Source organism: Pyxicephalus adspersus, chromosome 3 (assembly GCF_032062135.1).
Source record: "Pyxicephalus adspersus chromosome 3, UCB_Pads_2.0, whole genome shotgun sequence".
Lineage (NCBI taxonomy): Eukaryota > Metazoa > Chordata > Amphibia > Anura > Pyxicephalidae > Pyxicephalus > Pyxicephalus adspersus.
This window is the reverse complement of record NC_092860.1, coordinates 64,177,347-64,200,879: the sequence shown is the minus strand read 5'-3', so window position 1 is coordinate 64,200,879 and position 23,533 is coordinate 64,177,347. Positions and strand designations below refer to the sequence as shown.

Here is a 23,533-nt window from a genome sequence, read left to right as displayed (position 1 = left end):
TTTAGTTTTTAATTTAAATTCAAAGTCTGCTTATAAAATTGAGACCCCTATAAAAATAGCTTCAAGATAGTTGTTGAAAAAACGTACCTACAAGATATAAAGTTAGAGTACATACTCGCCTTACTCCCATCTTCCACATTGCAGAGCGTGACATTGCTATCCCTCCAGGGAGGTTCATGGAAATGATGAACATGAGTACTGTGTAGGGCAGGGGTCGGCAAACTCCAGCCTTTAGGCCAGATACGGCCTAGCCCGTAGTTCGTTCTGGCCTAATGCCCCCTTCCGGCCTAATGCTGGCTGGCAGCAAGTGGCTCCGGGGCCACAGGTTGGCGGCCGGATCTGCCAGGGGGCGTTAGGAACTACCAGAGCTCTAGTGCCGCCTCCTTGCTGTTGCTCCATTATTTACCGCGGCCGGCGTTGATATTCTGCCGACGCGGTAAATAGGTAAGGCACCCTGAAGGGAAATCCCTCTCCTCCATAATGCATACAGAGGAGAGGGATTTCACTTCAGGGGGCGTTCCCTGGTGGTGGACAGAGCCATTAGTGCGGGACTCGGAGTCTGGCCTAGTGTACTCCCTCTCACCCCTGAAATGGCCTAGTGGTCATAAAAGTTTGCCTACCCCTGGTGTAGGGTAACGATTTAACATAAAACACCTTTTAAGACATATAAATGGGTTCCAACAGAAGTTGAGACACCTGTAGGAACTGTTTATATGATATGTCAAAGAATATTTTACTTTCATTGCTTGTTTTTCCAAAAAAAGACAAACCTTTAAAAACGTGTTGCTTTAAGGGATCCACTTGGTAAAAAAATGCAGGCAGAAGAATCCTGGTATAGATGTAATGGAATATTCACTTCTCTAAGGGGCAGAACCAGCAGAGCTTAGGAGCGCTGCTGCTTGACACATCTGGGTATGTCAGATAGTGTGTCCTACACTTGATACTGTGTTTGTTCTATGGCTTGCAACAGCACTGCACGATACAGATTTCACTAATATTAATATTAATCACAATAATAATACCTAAATCCCATTGGAAAACTTTCAAGTTCATTGTAAGTGCATCTTACATCTTAGATTTAGTATCCTCACCAGAATCTCATCCCGGAAGAACATGGCATCACCCAGGTGCCACTAGGAAAATATGGGGGAAAAAGCAAGTATGCAGTCTATCCTTTAACCTTATAGGTACATTTTTTTTATTTTGTTTTATTTCTGCAGCCTTGCATTTTATTTTGAAATCCACTTTGGCAAGACTAATTGTTTTTAACAATATTTTGTATTTTTTCAGGTATTGCACATCGGGATCTGAAACCTGAAAATATCCTGTGTGAAAGTCCACATCAGGTAAATCATAAGCTCATATGGTGCATAACAACATTGTATTCACAGTGCTGTTATGTGACCTAGTATGCACATACTTCTGAAAAACATCAACTAACACAGGTGTGTGCGTGAGCTGCCTTAGGTACTTACAGAAGGAATCGCAAGGCAGCGACCCGCAAAACAGGCAAAAGAGTGGAGTGCAAATTTCAGGCGTCTGCCTTTTCTTTATTAGCAAGTTGCGAGAAAAACAACAAATTAAACATTAGCTGTCCAGCTCCTTACTAACTCGATTAGCCCTATCTAATCTTACCAATGAAAATACAAAGTCCAAAATTGGGCAACTTTCCCTTGGCAATGGTCTTTGTGAAGCTCTTTTTCTCTGCAGCCCCCAGTTGCCTACTGGATACAAGGCTCGTGAAACACTGAGTCTGTTAGGCTAAGTCTATGGTGCCCCACCTAAAAAGTGCCCAATGAAAAATCATCTAGGGGCCGCTGTTTACATGGAGATAAAACTCGCCAGCCACAATGATGGCAATCATCTGGCAGCTCCACGGGACATGGCCATTGGCTGGAAACCTGGAAATGAACCAGGTGGTCAGGGACCCCCCGCATCTCCTCCCTGACCAGCGTCAGGACGCTAAACTGGTTTTCCAACAGAAAAAGAAAAACTAACCCTTTCCTGGAAGTGAAGTGGAAGTATTTCTACATACTGGCCCTTTAAACTTTAGCTATATTCACTCTTCTTTTTAGCAAGTATTATCTTGTATACAAGAGACCCTAGAGTAACGAGGTCAGTTTGAAGATTTAGAGGAGGATGGGGGGCGCATGAGCGGAGCCGACCTAGCGTGTCTCCATACATCGGCTCCACGCATGCGCCCCCTATCCTCCTGTTCTGGTGCCCGATACTCCGCGTGAGTCGCACATTCGTGACTCATCGGGAGTATCAGGCACCAGAACAGGAGGATAGCGGACGAAAATGAGCAGTGGAAGTGGGCAGAAAGCACAGACACTCCTGGCCTGTGGGCGGCTTTTTCTAAATGTTGGCGAGAGTCCAGGCAAAGGCAGCAGTGCAGAGCAAAGAGTGCAGACAGGGCAGCTTCAGCATGTGCTGCAGCCAAAATGGCGCCACTACATTCACCACGCCAGCAGCAGAAAGGGGGAGGATGACTAGAGTTAGACCGAGTGCACCGCACGCTTGCTAGGCTGAATCTAAAAGGGACGGCCTAGAGATGTGATTGTGAAATTTCACTTTTATCGAAAAAAAGATATGATACAACGAGCTGCTTGCACAAAAGAACCAATTGTTTTCCAGGGGTATAATTGTCAAATTTTTGCAGATTTAGCCCCAGCAACTATACAAAGGACAAGAGCGTTGAGGCCTAACTTGCAGATCTTACAAGAAAAAAGTATTAATTATCGACGGGGTGATCCATTTACATTGATATTTTTGGATAATGGTAGAACAGAAGCTATTACATCACCAATGGAGGCATTAACATGTTTTCAAAATTTGGGTTTACTTCTACCCTCACAACCATCTTGCGCTGACAGAGCTGAGGGAACAGCATCATCTCCAAAGAAAATGAGACAGCAACGTCTGAAAAGTAATCATTTCAAGGACATATCCCCCTCTAAGCGGAAACTATTAAAAGTCGCAGTCCTGATGGGTGTATTTTAGTTTTATTAAGATTACTAATTATAAGGAAGGCTATTGAATATGATTATCAGAGTTAAAGATGTAATTTTTATCTCGAATTGCTTTTGGGTATTTTAGAAATTTTTTTTTTGGTGCCCACTGATATCAAAAAAATATTAGAGATTATTAAGAGAGGAGTTTATATAAGGTTTATCTTTCAGGCATGGGTAGCCCTACTCTCGTTGTAATAGTCACTGCGCACCCTATTTTATCTCAGAGAGGCAAACCCCGATAGTTAAAATATGGGGGATGGGATTTATGTGGGCAGGGATACTGTCTTACCAAATATTATACCTAACTCTAGGATTTAAGAAAATGAATGGTATGTGTAACGATAGGGGGGTATACTTCTTTTTTTTTTTTTTTCTTTTTTTTGTGGTTTATATTGTAGTTTTGTTTTTTGGGAGGAAGATTTGCATTTTTTTTTCTATTTATGGAAGGAGTTTTTTCCATTTTTTTTTTTGTTTTTTATGTATTTAAGGTCACAAATTTATTGGAAAGCAAAATTAGGGCAATTTAAAGATATTGTGGTTATTGTATGAAGCATGATTTCTATTATGTCCCTAAATGTACAGGGTTTCAATTCTCCAATGAAACGTATGAGGGCATTTCCATATTTTCATAGTCATGAGGCAGATGTAATATGCTTGCAGGAGACACATTTCTCCAAAAAATCTAGTCCTAAATATTTTCATGCCTCTTATTCAATAATATATATGGCTAATTCTTTATATAAATGCAGAGGCGTGTTAATAGATATTAGAAAAAGAGTTCCATTTGTATTGGAGTCACAACTAGCGGACCCTGAGGGAAGGTAGCTTGTTCTCACGGTTTATCTTAATGGTACTAAAGTGACGATAGTCACCTAATATGCACCTAACGAGAACCAGGTGCCATTCTTTACTCATTTGCTTCAGTTGTTACATACACATGCGCAAAAATTCCAAGGAATTTGGTAGATGTGTGTAGAATACACACATTATTTTCATGCGAATAACATTTCTACACGTATAGATCATATTTTTGTTTTAAATAAAAGGACCCCAGTATGTTGGAGGTGGCAGTATGTATGCTGCCAAAACTTGATACTGATGATACAACTTGGTCTAACTATACACCCATTTCTTTGCTCAACCTGGATGCTAATTTACTAGCAACATTTAAATATTTAATTTCATCTGATCAAACGAGGTTTATCCCACAGAGGCAGGCGGGAGATAATATCCGTAGAATGATGCATTTAACATACTATGTTCATAAAGTTAAAAAAGACTATGTTTCTAAGCTTAGATATAAGGAAAGCTTTTGACTCTGTGCTTTGGCCATACTTATTGCGTTTATTGGAACAATGGGGATTCGGTCCTCATTTTTGCCATTGGGTTTCCTCACTATATGCAACACCTAAAGCATTTTTTCAGTATATGGGCTTCTGATCTTCCTATTTTTCTATAGGCAGTAGCACTAGACAAGGATGCCCATTACCACCATTTATACCATTGTTATTTGCTTTGGCAATAGAGCCATTGGCGCAGGTTATACATTACCACCATTATATAAGCACAGTGAAAATTGGTGAATATCATCATAAACTTAGTTTATTTGCAGACGTTGTTCTGTTATGTATACCTAACCCGTTTGTGTCCTTGCCGAACTTGTTATCGGTATTAACACAGTTCCAGAAATTTTCTGGTTTACAAGTGAATAGTGGAAAAAGTAAAGCCTTAAATATCACATTATCTAATGACACGGTAAAAGTACTACAGGAGTCATTTCCATGGCTGCCTAAATTTTTATATATGGTGAGGGTTTTCCAGTAAAAATCAGAAAATGTTAACGTTTGTTTGGGGTTCAAAAATGCAGAGGGTCTCTAAACAGGTCCTTTATTGCCCAAAAGCCAGAGGTGTATTAGTTGTACCCCAACTATAATATTATTATGTTTTAGCTCAGATTGCCCCATTAGTAATGTACCCTGAACAAAATAAGACACTGTTATGGGTTCATCTGGAGAAACAGGAATTGGTAAAACTGTCAATAGATAATGTTTTATGCATACCTTCAGCTAAGCAGGGATGTTTTTCCAACCCTATACTTACCCATTCATTACAGATGTAGGATCAAAATAGGAAACAATGTGGATTGATGTCCCCACATTTGCCAGTAACAACGATATTGGGCTACCCTTTGTTCTTGCCGGGTTTTGAGAATCCTGATAGATTCCAAGTATGGAAAGAAAAGGGCAATATAGAATTTATCACTTTTTGGATACATCAGTTATAACATCTTTTGAGGCACTCCAGGAAAAGTTTAGTATTCCCATTAGTGAAATATTTAGTTATTTGCAGAATAAGTATTTCCTCCAATGAAGGTGGAAGGATAGGGACTATAGAGGAACCACAAGTGTTTTTGAACAAACTTGTGTGCGAGGTTCAGAGGCAAGGGGAGTGATATCAGCATTATATGATGCCTTTGTCAGTGCGCATATGAAAGGACAACCTTAGTGTGTAAAATGTTGGGAAGAAGAGTTTGGGCATAATTTGGATCAAAAGGAGTGGGAACAAATATGGGGCACAGTGGTGCATTGCAGTAATAATGCTTCGGTATTGGAAATTACCTATAAACATATAATGTGTTGCTATATGGCGCCTGTGCCATTGGCAAAAATGTCACTTATGCACAGTTAGACTTGCTTTAGAGGATGCAAAGACTATGGCACCATGTACCATATTTGGTGGGAGTGCCCCAAGATCAAAAGAAATTGTGTGCGAATATATGAGATAGCATATGCAATAACAGGTAAAGCATTTCCAAAACGCCCAGAAGATACTTTTGTTGAATCTCAAACCATCGAGTTGTAGTAATTTGCAGTTTACATTGTTGATTTATCTATTTATGTTGGCAAGGATGGTACTTGCTATAACTTAGTGGTCTTCTAAGCCTAATGTGGAACATGTAGAGCAGAAAATGATGTGGTGTCGGGGTGGCTTTTATATGCAAAAAGCGGTAATCCCGAGTCACACTCGGGGTAACTTTAGAAGCCCCCCTTACTTTGCCCCGCGCTCCAGCGGCGATCGGCTGGTCCCGCTGTGATGCCGGGGCACCAGTCCGTCGGGGGGCGTGGCCGGGCGGGAAATTTAAAAGCAGATTACTGAGTAATCTGCTTTTAAATACCGCCCGGGTCCCGGCCACGCTGCTGCTCGCATCAGCAGTGAGATGTGAAGCACAATGCAGGACTTCTGCATTGTGCTTCACATCTCACTGCAGATGCGAGCAGCAATAGCAAATTCCGGGGGTGGCAGCAGCAGCGTCTGTGTGAGGCAGGCGGGACATCCCCACTCGCATCACTCGGGAGGATGAGTCATCTTCCGGGTGATGTGAGTGGTGATGTATTGGGGGGGGTGTCTGGGAGGGAAATTTAAAAGGAGATTACAATACAGTCCAAACACACCACACAACATGAAATAAAAATAAAATACATTTTTAATTTTATATTTTAAGATTACATTGTTGTCTATTATTTCAATATTTTTTAAAATTAATATTTATATTTATATATTATAATTTATGATTAAAATAAATATAATTATCATATCCGGGAGTTAATCCTAAGATTTACAGGCCCACAATATAAACAAAAATTTCTATGCAAAAAAAATAGGATCACTTTTTGCATCAAAAAACTGACAGAATTAGAATGCTAGGGGGGTTAATGACTATATGACAAATTTTCAGAAAGTTTGGGAACCCTGGATCAAGTACTATATGCCTATGAGATGGGATTGTACATTTTTAATATTGTGAACAGTTAGTTAAAGCCCTAATAAATATATATATAAAGAAAATTAGAATAAAAAATAAGCAGGTACTTTTTTGTGTTGTTGTATCTTTATTTGTTTATTGTAAAAATAGGTTATTTTAGGGAGAAGATAATAGAGGAATAAATTATAATAATATAGTTTAAGTAGGGGATAAATGTGGTTTTGTACGAAAACCTGATATGTATCAGTATAAATAAATGTTAAAAAATATTTATTTTATTTTTTTTTTGGGTGAATACGCATTTTAGTAAAGAAGATAATATTCACAACGGATAATTTTGTTGTTCACAATGGAACTCACATCTATTATTGTTATATATTTATGTTGGTAAAAAGGTATCAATCACTAAGATGGATAATTATTTTTCACTATAATGAAAGGGTATTTAAAGATAAAGGAGTTGGTAAATTGTTTTCCACTAGGGTGTTTTTTTTCCACTAAAGATATGGATATAAGATATAACATTAGATCCACACATTGTGGAATTTACATTCATTATTTAAAGAAGAAAAAAGGGAAAGAGGGAAGGGAAAAGGAAAAAAAGGTCACTTTTGTTGGTAAAATGCCAATTCAGTTCAGTTTTTTACTTTAGAAATAATTTTCACAAAGGAAGGTAGTTTTTGAGGGGGGACTAGGAGGTAAAACAGTAGAAAGTGGTTGGTATAAGAAGAACTAAATAGTAATAAACATGGGGGAAGTTTAAAGATGGAAATGTTATAGGAAATTTAATTGTGTTTTAATGTTAGGAAGAAATATATTATAATGGATTGGAAAAATGTATGTTGAAGCAAAATGTGGAGATAAACTAAAGACTGTGAACCTCTATGTTGTACTACAGAACATATCTTCTACTTATTTAAACTTTGATTGTAAAAAAGCAAAAGAATATATGAATTGTCAAAGTTTATATAAAAATGTAAATGTATAAAAATATTGAAAACAAAGAGTTAGAGGAGCCTGTCTGTCCCCATTTGCTGTTGAGTAATGGTTTGGCACAAGACTCCTTTAAACAGACAAATGGGTTCCAACAGAACTTGAGACACCTGTAGGACACCTGGCGCAACTTGTTTGAAAAAAAATTACATCTGTAATTGCATAGCTCTGAAACTTCTCGTCAAGGTAACAGTAGTCAAGAAAATCATCTTCCAACTTCATTTTCCTATTGGCAGAAAGAGGGCTTTGTAAGAACTCTCTGTACCAGAGCCAAGTCTCATGCTGGAAAGAATTACTTTATTGAAAGCTTCAACCTCACTACTGCTTTGAAGAACTGCCACTGCAGGAAGGTGTTTCACCCACTTGATGGTTGTGAGGGCTGATGCTTGGACCTAAACATTTGAACCCGATTTTTCAGGCTGGTGGTTAGGAGTCAAAAAAGTTGAGATGCTTCTCTGTCCATAAAAAAAATATGGCTGTGACTTGATGAAAACAGACAATCTTTGTTCCACCTTGTCTGACTATGTAGGAGATCTCTGCCCTGCTGTTCACAAGTACCTTGACTCTCTGCTATAACAGGAGATAAGTAAATACTTTCAAGACCTCTAAGGACTGCAAACAATTTACCAGATTGGAGTGGGCCACCTTTGGAGGGGAATAAAGCCAAATGTGCTGCACTTTATGTCCCATACAGTAAGCTCCACAACCTTTGAGACTGGCATTTAGGTTGACTGGAATCCTAAGTCTTGTGCTTCAGAGCTTTTCCCAAGACTGGTTGCAATGGGAGGACCTCTATCCCAAGTCTTGTCAGACTAACCAGGGTAAAAGTAAAAGTTCGAAAAGTAACCCATCCATCATACCTCCACAGTAGAATGATTTGCTGACTGACTTTAGCTTTATGGTATCTGCCTTTCTCAACCTTGCACTTATGTCATACTATTGCAAATACAAATGCTTAGTTATGGTCATGTTTAATTCTTTTGTTGGCACTGGAAGAACACAAAAAAAAAAACAGGAAAAAAAACACATAAGACAACATCACACAAAACATCAAAAATGGCCTGGACAAAATTATTGGCACCCTTAACACTTCGTAGCACACTCTTTGGAAGAAATAACTGATGTTAGTCTCAAGTTATGTAACAAACAACAGGTCCTTTACAAATCTCTACTAGAATTTTGGACCACTTACCCTTTGCTAGCTTCTCCAGGTCTCCCAGATTTGAAGGGTTCCTTTTCAAAACTGCTGTTTTTTTACATCTCTCCACAAGTGCACATGGGATTCAGATCTGCACTCATTGCAGGCCTCTTCAGAACTCTCAAACCATTTCTGGGTGCTTTTTGAAGTATGCTTGGGCTCATTGTCCTGCTGTAAGACCCATGACCTCCGGTTGAGACCCAGCTTTTTGACACTGGGCGTTACATTGCACCCCAGAATTCCTCGGTAGTTTTTCAGATGTTATAATACCATGCAAATGTCAAAACTACCAGTGCCTGAAGCAGCAAAGTAACCCCAAAACACCAGTGAACCTCCTCCATGTTTGACTGTAGGGACCATGTTCTTTTCTTTGAACATATAGCACTCATTAACGTCTCATGATTTAATACATGTATGAACAATATATTATTTTTTTTAGCCAGTATATATGTGTGTGTGTGTGTGTGTGTGTGTGTGTGTATGTATATATATATATATATATATATATATATATATATATATATAGTGCTGATCATTTTACACCACACTTTGGACAAAGTCCATAGTTATGCCACTAGCTGTCCCTCAAAGGGGCTCACAATCTAATGTCCCTAATATAGTCATATTGTATTATCACAGTCTGTCATTTTGAGGGGATGCCAATTAACCTAAGTGCGTGTTTTTGGAATGAGGGAGGAAATCAAAGTACCAGGAGGAAACCCACACAAACACCGGCAGAGCCTGCAAACTCGATGCAGATAGGCATGGCCTGAGATTTGAACTTAGTACTCAGTACTGCAAAGGCCAGAGTGCAAACCTGTAAGTTACCGTGCTACCCAGGTAAAAAAAAAAATATATATATATATATATAACCAAACAAATAGTTGGCTCTGGAGCGAGGACAGAAAAAGAACCCCTGCAGGGAAGATGGAAATTACTTTATAGCTTTGGTAGGATGGTCTGGAGGTGGAGGGGCAGAGCTAACCCAGCTGTGTGCTGTCAGGAGGAGTGCCAGGAAAAACTATATGCATGTACCTTGTTTTACTGGCCAAAGGATTTTCTTCTATTTCTGATCTAGGACCACACTATGGCCACAGCTACATGCAAATGTGGCTAGCTAGAGCAGTTGTGGTACACAAAAGCAGTTTGCTGTGCGTCTGGGAGCGGGCCCTAAGAGTCAACAATTAGTATATGCAAACATTTTTTTCACACAAATTGTTACACATGCATATATTTAAATGTATCTGCTGTTTACTAGATATCACCAGTGAAGATCTGTGATTTTGACCTCGGTAGTGGAATCAAACTTAACAGTGACTGCTCACCTATATCCACCCCAGAACTTTTAACTCCGGTAAGAAAAAAGTGAATAATAAAACCCAAAGGAACATGTTAAAGAAAAGGATTATTATTTACATTTCACTAGTAAAAATTGTAATTAAAGTATGCATTGCGGTAACTGTGACTGTAAAATGATATGTGTTCTGTAAATGCTTCTAGCAATTCATGTTGCCTGACTGTCGTACTGACTTTTGTAAGTACTTTCTGAATGGCTGAACAAGACCAAAAATGTAGATCTTGTTTTTTCAGAAACTTTATCAAATGATGGCCCCTCCACCTTCTAGTTGCTTTTTCCTACCAAAAATGCATTCCTAGTGTTTTTTGTACACATTCAGATATTCTTTACTAAGAAAACACAATGTAAAAAAGACCGTTTTTCTCCATGCCATGCAGTCGTGACAAGAACATGTTATTTGGCTCTTCTTTTGTATTCTTATTGTATAATTTTAAGTTTATTATGAGCTAATGTTCATATGCCTCCACCTTGTTCCTGTGATCTTTTAAAATTGTTGCACAGTTGTATCATTGGCAGACATAAGTTTTTTCATAATTGTATAAACAATGGCTTTTCTAGACAGAGGCACATTACCTGCATTTAACCCATCAAGGTTATATTACACCCTTCTAGAAATTGCTGCACGAGAAACAATTCTCATGATCAAAAACCTATTGCTACCTTCACATACAATGGTACTTAGCTTCCTTTACCCTACCTATTTACTAAATGCAAATATGTCTCCATTTCCTTTCCCCTCTTAAAAAAAAAATCTGATTTGTCATGATCTTTTTTTGAGTCACGCTGCCCCTGCAACCCAACTTTTACTGGCTCTCCTATTGTTCTGTAACATTGTTACCTGCATTCATACTCATTATCTCCCCTAAAAACTAAAATAGGAAGCAGACCTGGGGGGAAACACTAGACTTTTCTGCATTAGCAATAATATGGGCTGCTGTTCCCTTATTGCTCCCTTAACCTCCCTAGAGGTAACCCCGAGTCACACTCGGGGTAGGTAATCCTATGGGAGGTTATAGTAAATAGAGCCTTACCTGATCCACCCCATCGTCCATCGTCCCCCATCGTCTATCGCCGCGGTCATTGTCTTCTCTCTTCCGGCCGGCTTCTGCATCTGATGAGTCACTGGGGAGTTCTCGGTGACGTCGGTGCGTGTGTACGTTGCCGGCGGAGCGGGGCGGGAAATTCAAAATCCATTTGTATTGCATTCCATACAAAATACCTGTATTAAATCCCCCTGGTGCCTTTGAATTTGCAAGCTAGACACCTTTCTTCACATCTGTTGGATCAAAAAGTTTGGAGGTTTTGGATTTGGGTATTCCACCTTCCTTGCTCTTTTTTAAGGAAACCTTCTTCTGTACACGTTTGTAAATCAGCCTCCTTCGTTTTCCTAACAGTCAGACAAACTATTGTTAGTGCATGGACACAGCCTTTCCTTAGGTTTGCTTAGGTTTAGAGGCAAGTGAAGTTGAATAGCTATTTAAAAGATTGGCAAACTTTATTCTTACCCCCCATGCGCTTTGGTGCTGTATCTTGTAAGCTTCCAGCTTTAAGCGACTGCTTCAGAACATACAAAGGAAGTGAGATTTTGGTTTGCAATGTATAGACGCCGTTTGCTAGTAATCTGCACGGGAGAAAACACATATTCAGAGTATGACTGCATAAATCTAATACTGATTAAATATTATTTTGATATTATTGCAGTGTGGGTCAGCCGAGTATATGGCTCCTGAAGTAGTGGAGGCATTTAACGAAGAAGCAACAATATATGATAAGCGATGTGATTTGTGGAGTCTTGGAGTGATTTTATACATCATGCTAAGTGGCTATCCACCATTTGTAGGCCGTTGTGGCAGTGGTTGTGGTTGGGATAAAGGAGAGGCCTGTCCAGCCTGTCAGGTAATTGTTAACAGTTTTTTTTTTTTCAATAATAGTCTCTCACTCTTACTCAGAGCTCTAAGTTATTTTCTTTTTTTCTTACAACTTTAACAGAACATGCTGTTTGTAAGTATTCGGGAAGGAAAGTATGAATTTCCAGAAAAAGACTGGGCTCACATTTCATCTGGTGCCAAAGATCTGATTTCTAAATTGCTACTTCGAGATGCCAAAAAGAGGCTAAGTGCAGCACAAGTGTTACAACACCCATGGGTACAGGGGGTAAGTCCTCTGGTGTTAGGGTTTAGAGAGGTACTGGCCACAAATAGGAAATTCAATTGTTTTAAAAACTGCTTATTTCCAATATTGGGTTATGACCGGGGAGGGAATGAGAACTCCAGCCTTTCATTCATTTTTTTTGACACCCTTTTAAATATAGACCACTATGCATACAAGTAAAGACTTGGATTATAAAGTATGTTCAAGTCTTTGTATAGTGTATTTTCAACACGTGCACAGGTAAAATGATCATAGTTTTAAAATGATATGTGTATTTAAAGGAAAAAAATGTTCAGTAATTTTAGAATAGTTAACCTGATTCTGTCATTTGCTCTAGTGTGCATGTTGTCCTGTTATTTTTTTTTTTCAAAACTTGTTTTTTGGCCTGAGGATCTGGTTGTTTTACAATATTATTCTTTTTTCCCTCTATCACAGTGTGCACCAGATAATACACTCCCTACCCCCAGTATACTTCAAAGGTAATAGTTGAATTTTCTTCTTTTTTTTTTTCTCTTTCATTTCCTTTCTCCCAGTCATTCACACAGGCAAAACAATGATTGGCTACATCCCTTTGCCATCTACCATGTAGCCCGCTGTTGCCACCAAGATTTGGTTTGACACTTGAAGGTTGCTTAGAGATGTTGATTTGCAATGAAAGAACAGGTTTGCCTTTTAGGTGACAGAACAATGGGGCAGGGTAAAAAAAGGTTGAGAATAAAAAGATTTAGCTCTATTATGTGTTATCTAAAGTACTTTAAATATGTTGTGTAATTACTTATTATTGTGTCATTAATATGTTCCTCTTTGCAGGAACAGTAGTGCCAAAGACCTGACCTCATTTGCTGCAGAAGCTATAGCAATGAATCGGCAGTTAATGGAGCAAGAAGAACAGCAGGTATCAGACACTTCTGCCCCATGTACTGCTGTGGTGAAAGCTACATCTGGCCCCGTGCACCTCTCCCCTCCTTCTGAGTCCATGTTGGTCAAGAGGAGACAGCAAGGGGGGCGTTTCTCCTTCAAGTATAGCACTGCCTCCTATTGTCAGTGATTAAATGCAAGTCAGGCATTTTTTGCACATCTCTTATTGTCAGTGATTAAATGCAAGTCAGGCATTTTTTGCACAGCTGTATGAGCTCCTGGTACTGATTGGCTTTGATAAAGGATGTTTATGAATGTATTGTTACTGGTACAAAGACTTGAACATATTTTATAATCCAAGTCTTTACTTGTATGCATAAAAATTTGTTTCTGAAAGCCAAACATTTTTTGCTATGAATATTTTCCAAAAAATTGGAAGATGTGGTTGATGGGAAACTTGTGGGGGTGCAACTGTGAATGAAATGGTATTTGACCATGTTCTTTGAAAGATCCTTTGAAGTGTATGAAAACCCTAAAGCTTAAACTACGGATGTTGTTGCACATGTCCCTTAATTTGTCTAAATGTATATTTTTTTTGTTATATTACCTCCATTGGTACCAGGTTATTACACCAGCACAGCATACCCTCAAACACTTCTTTTCTAGAGTGACTACGGCTAATAATTCAGTTGCAGTGTTAGCATTCTTTCCCATGTGATCACAAGTTGCAGTTCAAGCAGCCACACTGACTCACAGGAAGTGAGATAGCACGTTTTGCCATAGTCCCTACAGTACAACTGTGATGTACTACATGTTCTGCAACTGTGATGCTATTGCATGCCCCTGCCCCACATTGGCAAGTGTATCCACAGGAAATTCATACAATGTTTACTTTATTCATGGTTTGTCTCCCTGCACAATGCAGTAAAGAGAAAATGTATTTTCCACCCACTGTGTGGCTTTTTAAACTGCCTTTTTAGATATCTATAAAGCTGGTCATACATGCTTATATGGGTCTTCAGATATGGTCTCTTTTGAATAATGTTATTTCACAGATTACACCAATTACACGTCCAACAAAACCTAACAGGGTGTTTACAGCCTGAGGACAACTTCAAGTAGAAGCAGGGAATAATAGTAGTTTCATAAAAACCACAGACGTGTAGTTATTATTACATAACTGGGTTGCTTTTCAAAATAATACAATATAGAAAGACTCTTAATGTGAGTTTTTTTTGCCATCCCATCTGTTGGGTCTATTGATAAATGTTTTCACAAGAGTTAACCAAATTAAATTGTACACATTTTTATATTGGATTCAATCCAATGTAAAACGTGTGAATCAACTTTACTAAAATTTTAATTTATTAATTTTTTTATTAAATTTTGAGTGAAAAATGTGTGCATTTTGGCTGAATCCTGGATAAAAAAGATACGTAAGTAGACCCAAGATGTGTAGTGACCTTTCAGGTTGTTCATGTGTTTTTTTTTTTTTTTTTTAGATCAAATCTTGCTGCTGTTCATCCCATACAGTGCCTTTCTCCCATCATTTTAGAATTGGTAACAAAAACAGCAAGTTTATTTAAAGATTGAACATAATGCTGTTAGCAAAATAACTCTTAGTAGTCCATTTTTAAATCAGAAATTCTGACCTTCACTGAATCGTTCTCTGGTGTATATCAGGTATTACCATTAAAACATATGCACCTTGAGGATTCTCCACCAGAGCATGTTTCAGATTAATGTTAGATTTAATGCTTATAAAACAACCACTTAAATATAAATGTTCCAGACTGCAAAGATATTGACACAGACATTGCTACAATGTTAATGGGTGTAACTGATGGCTGCCAGCTTCTGTGTAAATAAAGGCAAGCTTTCTTTCAATAGTGTTCTTAAATATATCCACATCCTTTAGAGGAAAGGAAAAATCCAACATGCATTTTACCATTTTGGGCCTCCTTCATCAAAAGGGGCCTTTTAAAAATGTATTTGCAAGCACAAAAAACACAAATTCCTGAAAGAGATTAGGCTTTTTCTATGCCATGCCAACAGGAATAGTGCAAATTACTCCTTATGTCTACATGTAGACCGCTTAGTAAAAGAGTCAACCTTATTTATAAATAAAATTGTAACTTTTAGTGTTTAGGCTTTCTAAAATAAATAAATTCTGTAAACCTGCTATGAACCTGCTGATTTGGGAGCTGTTTTTTACCATATCAAATATATTCAAATTACCAATTTTTATGGTGTTTATTTAGGGTAGGCATGTCCTTTGTGTTGTGCAGTGAAGCACCAGTTTTACAGGGAAGAAACAACTTTTTATACTGTGAAAACCTCCCACTTGAGCCATGTGCCTATATATTTGTCAATTTTTTTTCCCTTCTGTTTTTTCCTTACTACAGCAGGGTAGTGATGGATCTGAATAGGCTTGCAGCTGCCATTACAGCTGTGAATTTGTTAAAAAAAAAACTTTAGAGAGTGGCTTATAAAATTCTATGGCCAGCAGAAATATCCCTCCTTCCAAAGGAAGGATCACTGTATAGTGAATAAACATGTACGTGATTGATGTGTACAGGCATATAATTATTTGATGATCTACAAATCAATTATCTAATCTAACCACTGAAATCCCCAAGGTTACGAGGAGGTGGTTAGGTATTCAATCTTCTAGCATCTAACCAAAAATAATGTAAATTTTAATTTTGACACACATTTACCTTTTTATAGCACATATTTTGTAATGTCACTTGGTATAAAATGGGACTTTTTGAAGTATATTCATTTTTTTCTTTTGCCCAATTATTTTTTTAGTGCATGTCTGAAAGATGGTTGCTTCATCCAAGCAAATAATTTTTTAAACTATTTAATTGTCAGATAATCATAGCAATAAATCTGTCAGGAATTGCCATCTACTGAGTTTTGTGGGTTTATATTGGTCATGCTTTCTGACGTTATAATACAAGTGCCTTAGTCATGGCAATGGAATACTACTGAAAATAATTTTGCATTACAGCTACAACTAACATTTTATTTGTGTAAGTATGTGTTTTGTTGTTCTTCCATATGGAAAGATCCTTTCCAATGACAATTATTGCACGTGTGTACCCAACTTTAGTCTGTTAGTTTGTAAAACTTGATTTTCATCTGCTACCAGCTGCACTTTAGCATTACATTTTGTTTTAAACATTCCACTTCCAGCACTTAAGTATATGAGTACCATTCATAGAAGCATACTTATACTTATATACAGGTTTTGCCAATAATAATACAACAGTATTCACATGTTAAACAAAAATACATCTAGTCCATTTCCTAAAAATATTGTGGCTACAACATATCATGGAGAACTTTTTTTTTTTTTTTTTTACAAACTTCTTTCTGTCATGTTTCTGGTTAAAGTTTTCGGTCGCATATTACTCCATTTCTATAAATAGAAACATACAATGGAAAAGGAACAAAACAGTGCGTAACATAAAAAACAACACAACAATAAAACAAACCAATGAACAGACCGTTTGCTTCTCCATTTATAGTACTTTGGATAAAAACATAAGTACAAACATAACCAGTGTTTCACTAACTGGACACCGATATAAGAAATCCCTATCCTGTGTTCGGGTTAATTGTCATGTCACAAACTATTTCAGGGTTTGTCCAGTAGGAAACCCCTCAATCAGTTACTGCCCCTAAAGCCCTGGGATGTCCATCTCTTGAAAAGCCATCCAAGTATCGAAAAATTTAGTGGATTGCGTTTTTATATGTAATGAAGCTTCAGTCTTATCAATTAACATTAGTCTATAAAGTTGCTAAAGCTGAGTCAAGGTAGGAGGGGGGCCAGTTTTTTCATAATTCATTTTTTCCCAGCCAGTAGGCAAAGGTGTTCAACTTTCTTTAGTGGAAAGTAGCCAGGTTCAAACCGGTCTCCGTGAAAGTAAGCTAAAATTGGTGATAACTGCCTCACTGTGTCTGAAATAGAAGACATAAAAAGAAACACTGTATCCTGAAATCTCAAAATATGTACAAGTGCACAAGACATGTTCAATTGATTCATTAGGTTCTTGGCATTTCGGGCAAGCTGCTAAAAATTTTCCTGAAGACTGACTACTAAATTTGAGATCATAAGCATAATATGCTCTTTAGAGAATTTTAAACTGCATTTCCCTCCAACTTTTGTTGATAATAGAATTCCTAATTAGATCCCAACACCGTACAAGTACATCAAAGGTATCTTCACATGTTAGATCCAAGAAGGCAGCCCATTTCTCAATATGAGGTTCTTTAAGAAATGTATCATTGGGACTACTAGCAAGATGTCCATGGATATCCGGGATAGCTTAGAAGAGGATATACTCATGATCTGACGTAATGGCAGTGGAAACTGTGGAATAGGTTGACATTGTAAAAACAAAGTCGTTTTTAACTGATAATAATAGAGGGAGTGATGTGAAGGCAAAGCATATTTTTCACTTAAAATAACAAATGGCAAAAGCGAGTTCTGGTCGTCTTGAACATGTGCAAGTATTGTAATACCTCTGGCTTCCCAAAACCGAAAGGCCTTAAATTCGGCCCTCTGAGGAAAGCCCGGACAGGAACCTATGAGTAAATTTGGTGTAACAAACCCAAACAATTAGGAGTTTGCTTTTTTCTCTCCAAGCAATCAGGGTATCCCTGAACAGTAATTTGTTTGTGACAGCTTTTGGTACCTGACAAATAGGAGACTGTAAAAGGCTTCCTAATGACCATGGCCGAATCGTCAATGTCTCCAATCGAGTATCTGTGAAATATGTTGTATCATGCCACCAATCCCTGGCGTGTCGCAATAAACATGCCAGGTTGTATTTCCGATCATCTGGCAGATTGAGTCCTAGATCTTTCTTACTCCTACATAGTTTGATTCTAGCTATGCGAGAAACCTTGCCTTGCCATAAAAAAAGAAGAAAATGCGAAATGTAACTTGGATACATTCGTATGTTTAGGGAGAAATGGCAAATTTTGTAATGGATAAAGCAGCCTAGCAAAACTGATCATCTTGATCAGATGACATCCACCCATGAAAGACAATGGGAGATTTTTTCATGCCTTTAATTCTGCAAAAACTTATCTGAACAAAGGAGCATAGTTCAAATGGTCCATTTCAGGAAACCTGAATCCCCAGATAAGTAAGTGAATGATGTGTCAATTTAACCCCCATACTAGTCACCCAACTGGACCTAGCCAGGGGACCTCCATGATGAAAAAACATCAACTCACTTTTAAATTGGTTTACTTTAAAACCTGAGAAACCGCCATATAACATAATGTGTTCAAAAACCTTATGTAAATCTGTGGATTATTCATAAAACAAAAGGACATCGTATGCAAATAGTACAGCCTTTACTACCTCTTTTTCTATACATAAACCTTCAAATACATTATGTTATCGAAAGGATCTAGCCAAAAGTTCAATCGCTAAATTGAAGAGTAAAGGAGATTGGACTTTCCTGCCTCGTTCCTCTTTTTAGGGGAAACTGGTCAGAAAGATCTCCTGCCACGTGTATACGTGCTGTCGGGGTAAAGTACATGGCTTTTAAAAATTACACAAAATGTCCCGTAAAGCCAAATCTCTGCATCACCATATAGAGCCAATCCCATTCGACACTGTCGAACGCCTTCTCCACACCAAGCGCCAAAAACGCTGCCGGTGGGGAAAAGGTGTCCCACAACCTAGCCCGCTCCAACACCAGGAGTAACTTACGAATATATTAGAGGTAGTGGAGCGACCTAGTACAAAATTTTAAAGATTGCAGGAACTGTGTACCAGCTTGCAAATCACAACCTGGAGTCTCATATAATTTTTCATAAAATGCAGCAAACACCTTGGCAATAGTCTTCGGGTCACACTGAGAAGAGCCTTGTGAGTCTCTTACAGTCGTCACCGGTTACATAGGACGGTATCCTTTCGCTAGGTTGGCAAGCAGTTTTCCAGATTTATTACCGAAACGGAAATATTCTGCCTCCCTATAGGAACGGAACATCTGGTCATATTTTGTGATCTAAACATCACACAGCCGCTGGGCCTGTTTCTATGTTTCACTATCATCTGGGAGCATAGAAGACTTAAATTGGTTGTATGCCTTTCTCGCTTTAGCACAGTATCCATATAGTTTTGTATAGTCTGTTTGCGCAGAGTAGAGCAATGTGCTATTATGTTGCCTCGTAGTACAGCGTTAGCTGCCTCCCAATACAACTTGGGTCCCAATCTATGTGCCGCATTGTTGCTTCCAAAGTCCATCCACCAATAATGTAAGTATTGTTGGCATTTTTCATTCTTTGCCAGCCACGACGGGAAACACCATGTATATTCCGGCTTATGTATATGCATTTCCATAAGATCCAGGGATACCGGAGCATGGCCCGAAATCGCCAATGGGTATATTTCAGCACGGACAGCCTTGGATAACAGCACAGCAGGCAACAAGATAGAGTCCATTTGAGATAAAGTATCATGTACTCCCAAATGGTGAGTGAAATACCTTTCAAAAGGATGAAGATGTCGCCATACATCAACTAATCCAGAAAATGTTAAGAAATGTTGGATAATCCTTTCCATTGACTATTATTGCACGATGCATGAACGAGTGTTGTACATACAGCACCGTTCATCTCTTCACAGAGAGGAGAGGGAGAGCGGCACCCCGCTACATGCTCTCCCCTTCCCTTGCATTAGGATCAATAGTCGTTCATCGTCCGTGGATCCGCCAGGATGGTCGTTCGGAAGATGGACGACTGGCGCTGTACACATGCCAGATTCTCGCCTGATATTGGCCCTGAGCCGAATATCGGGCGAGAACCGTTGGATGTGTGTACATAGCTTAACCACAGTCTTGTTTCTCTTGATATACTTTATCTTCCAGAACTATTTCCTTTTTTGTTTGTAGTCTAGACACAATTTTCTTTACAAATATCTTTTATCTTCTGGACAGCACTGTACTCCCAATATTGCACTATACCAGAAGATTCTTTTACTCTAAAGCTACATACACACGTGCAAATATTGTCGTTGGAAAGGATCTTTCACGAGCACCATACAGCACCGTTCTGCTCTGTAGAGGGGAGGGGGAGAACTACGCAGCGGCACCCTGCTGCATGCTCTCCCCCTTCTCTTGCTTTAGGATCATTAGTCATCCATCGTCCGTGGATCCACCAGGACAGTCATTTGGATGATGGACAACGGGCGCTGTACACAGGCCAGATTCTTGTCCGATATAGGCCCTCTTGTCCGATGTAGCTGATTTTTAGGTGAGAACCATTGGACGTGTGTGTAACGGTATCAACCGTTGGCGACAACCTTCCCCCTAGTCCAGGTGGCCCTGTAGAGTTTCTCCAGCGACTCCCCACGCTGAATTATGATTCCCCATAGTTAGGCAGCTCTTACAAGAGCTAGTAGTAATATAGCGGTTCCCTACATGAGACACGGCTGCGAGTTGAGGGTGAAAAAGAAAGAAGAACACTTTATTGATGCCACACTTGGTATTATATACAAGTCCGCATGCAAGGGGACCTCCCCTCTGGACCTGATAGAGAATTAGGCGATAGACACACCGACCAATGGAAATAACCACACAATCCGGGACACTCCCACCCAATGTCTCCCCTCTGGGAGATAATTAGGTCAGACACCGGACGTAACCCATTTATCTCCAGACAGTAAAACCACATTGTTTCTAAAGTCTCCCGTACCGAACACACAGACGAGAACTGTTGCATGTGTGTACCTAGCCTAAGCCTGTCCTCTTTTGCATTTAGATTTTTTTTTCTTCAACTGTTAACATCTTTATTTGCTGGGTTGGAGTTTTATTCACTTTAAAGGTGTCAAAATAGCAGTTGTATGAGTATGAAAAGAAAATAACTAACAGCTACAATTAATTTTAAAATTGATGAAATACCTCTTCTCTAAATGACTGGAAAAGGACATACAAGTAAACGAATCATAAATATAAATATATATATATATATATATATATATATATATATATATATATAGTTTAAAATACACTGATATACATGGTATACATACATTTTCATTCTTATTGTTATATGTATAACTACAAATTGTAAATACATATTTTATACTTGTTTGTTATCGGGAAGATTGGTATATAACCGTGGACTGAACTATAAAATATTGTATTGCTTCCCTAAAATTAAAAATGTTAACTGCCAAAGACATAAATCTTGGATTAAAAGAAAGGATACATTAGCAAAACTAAAGCTAAATATACAAAGAAAAAACATTTATTGTTTTTACAATTAGGTCTTCAACATCTAATTGTAAATTACAAGGACCTAATTGTAAGTTCTACATAAATAGCAATTATTCAAATACAATATCCAGGATTTTTTCCCTGCAGTTTTGTAAAGTAATTGGGGTACCACACCTGAATCATACCTACCATGGTGTGCAGAATGCTATCTTTTTGGTGGTAGGCATAGGAGATCAGGTTGTATCGGGCTGATATCTGCTTTTGTGCCCATCAACAACATGATTGTGAAACAAATTTTCACCCAATAACAGCCTGCTGGTAATGGGTATAAGGGAAAATTGTTGTCATACTTAACCTGTAATTTTCCTTTCCTGGCAACTCCTCCTGACAGCCCACCTATGTGTCAACTCTGCCCCTTTTGACAATCCATTACCACTATTTAATATTAAAGATCTTACCTCCTAACCTCCCTGTTCAGTATCAAGCCTTGTGACAGGATGAAAAAAAGAAGGGAGGGACTGCGCTGTCAGGAGGAGTTGCTAGGATTTTCCATTTTCTGGGCACTCCTCCTGCCAGCGCACCTATGGGATGTAGCAAGCAAAAAATCAAATTCTGAAGCGAGAGCTAAAAATACACAACTCCAGACAATGATATTGCTGCAAAAAAAATTCCTTTTATTTATCTCTTAAATTTTTATTATGTCTAATAAACGTATTGGGTGACTTCTAACTGGCTGCATTGCAAATATTTTCAATTGGAACTTTTGCATAGGAAGCCCATGATGTCGACATGCATTCATGTGTATGAATTGTGGAGGGTGAACCAAACATATAGAACAGGTGAAGGTGCTCAGTGGGCAGGACCAAGTGGTAAGTGACCACAGTACAATAGGTAGGTGAATATGGTGCACTGGGTAAAAGGTCACAGTACAGTAGGTAGGGTAGGTATTGGGGTGTGATGGGTATATAATAATTGCAGCAGCCGCCTGACCTCTTTTAGGTCCGCTGGGATATATGAACAGGTTATCCACGTTTCTGAGCCATTTAGAGTTTTTCCGCATCATCTCCCCTTCCTTTATTCCTGTCTGTGTTACATTCATTGCCTGTAGTACTGCTTTCTAGTTTAGGTGAAACACTGATGAAACGTTTGGAAGGGATTGTGGGGATGGACATGGACATACCCTCCCTGAAGAGACCAAACAGTAAGATTCTCTACACGACAGCGATTGAAGCTCTGAGACTCTCCAAGCTGATGTAATTGCTGTTAAGAAAGCCATCTTCCATGTTAACTTTTCTATGGAACATACCTTAATGGGATCGAAAGGAGCTAGTAAGAGAGCCTTAAGTACCAGGGGCAGGTCCAATGTCGAGAATAACAGACTCAACGGTGCTCTAATCTTAATTGCTGCCTTCAAAAATTAATGAAGTAGCATATTCTTTGTCCACCATGTTGCTGTCAGTGCTAATAATGCAGATACTTGTGCTAATATAGTACTGTAACTAAGGCCTTTATTCAGTGCTGATTGTAAGAATTCCAAGATTTGAGCTAGGAAAGGCTCTGTTGGAGAAAAACCTGCTTCTTGTGCCATCTTTTAAAATCTTTTCCATATTCTAGAATACGTTTTGTTGTTGGTTTATGTGCTTTTAAGAGTTTTGGCAACTCTTGATGACACACCTGCTGCTAGATACCTTTTCCTTTCAACAGAAAAGCAGTCAGCCTCCAATGATATGGCACTGGTTTGCTCCAACTTCCTTGTACCAATAGGTTCTCCTGATCTGGTAGGAACCAAGGCGGAGCTATCAGCTTCTGGTTTACTAAGAAAAACCATTGTCCTCTTGGCCAATGTGGAAGGATTATTATTGCTACCTTTGCTTCTCTTCTGATCTTCAAAAGGACATTCAAGATTAATTGTATTGGAGGGAATACATAAAGAACTGGGAATGTCGAACTAAT

The 23,533-nt window shown here is 38.6% G+C and overlaps 1 protein-coding gene across 2 annotated transcripts in view; it reads left to right on the top strand.

The window, feature by feature from the left end:
* LOC140326399 (MAP kinase-interacting serine/threonine-protein kinase 2-like) overlaps nucleotides 1-14,281 on the top strand; it is a 33,574-nt gene extending 19,293 nt beyond the window's left edge. For both annotated transcript variants that reach the window (XM_072404947.1, XM_072404948.1), the window contains 6 exons: nucleotides 1,291-1,346; nucleotides 10,227-10,322; nucleotides 12,027-12,221; nucleotides 12,315-12,479; nucleotides 12,912-12,955; nucleotides 13,287-14,281. In XM_072404947.1, coding sequence (XP_072261048.1) covers nucleotides 1,291-1,346; nucleotides 10,227-10,322; nucleotides 12,027-12,221; nucleotides 12,315-12,479; nucleotides 12,912-12,955; nucleotides 13,287-13,524 — 794 coding nt within the window. In that variant the 3' untranslated portion in view covers nucleotides 13,525-14,281. The remainder of the gene's footprint in view (nucleotides 1-1,290; nucleotides 1,347-10,226; nucleotides 10,323-12,026; nucleotides 12,222-12,314; nucleotides 12,480-12,911; nucleotides 12,956-13,286) is intronic.
* The last annotated feature ends 9,252 nt before the right edge of the window (nucleotides 14,282-23,533 follow it).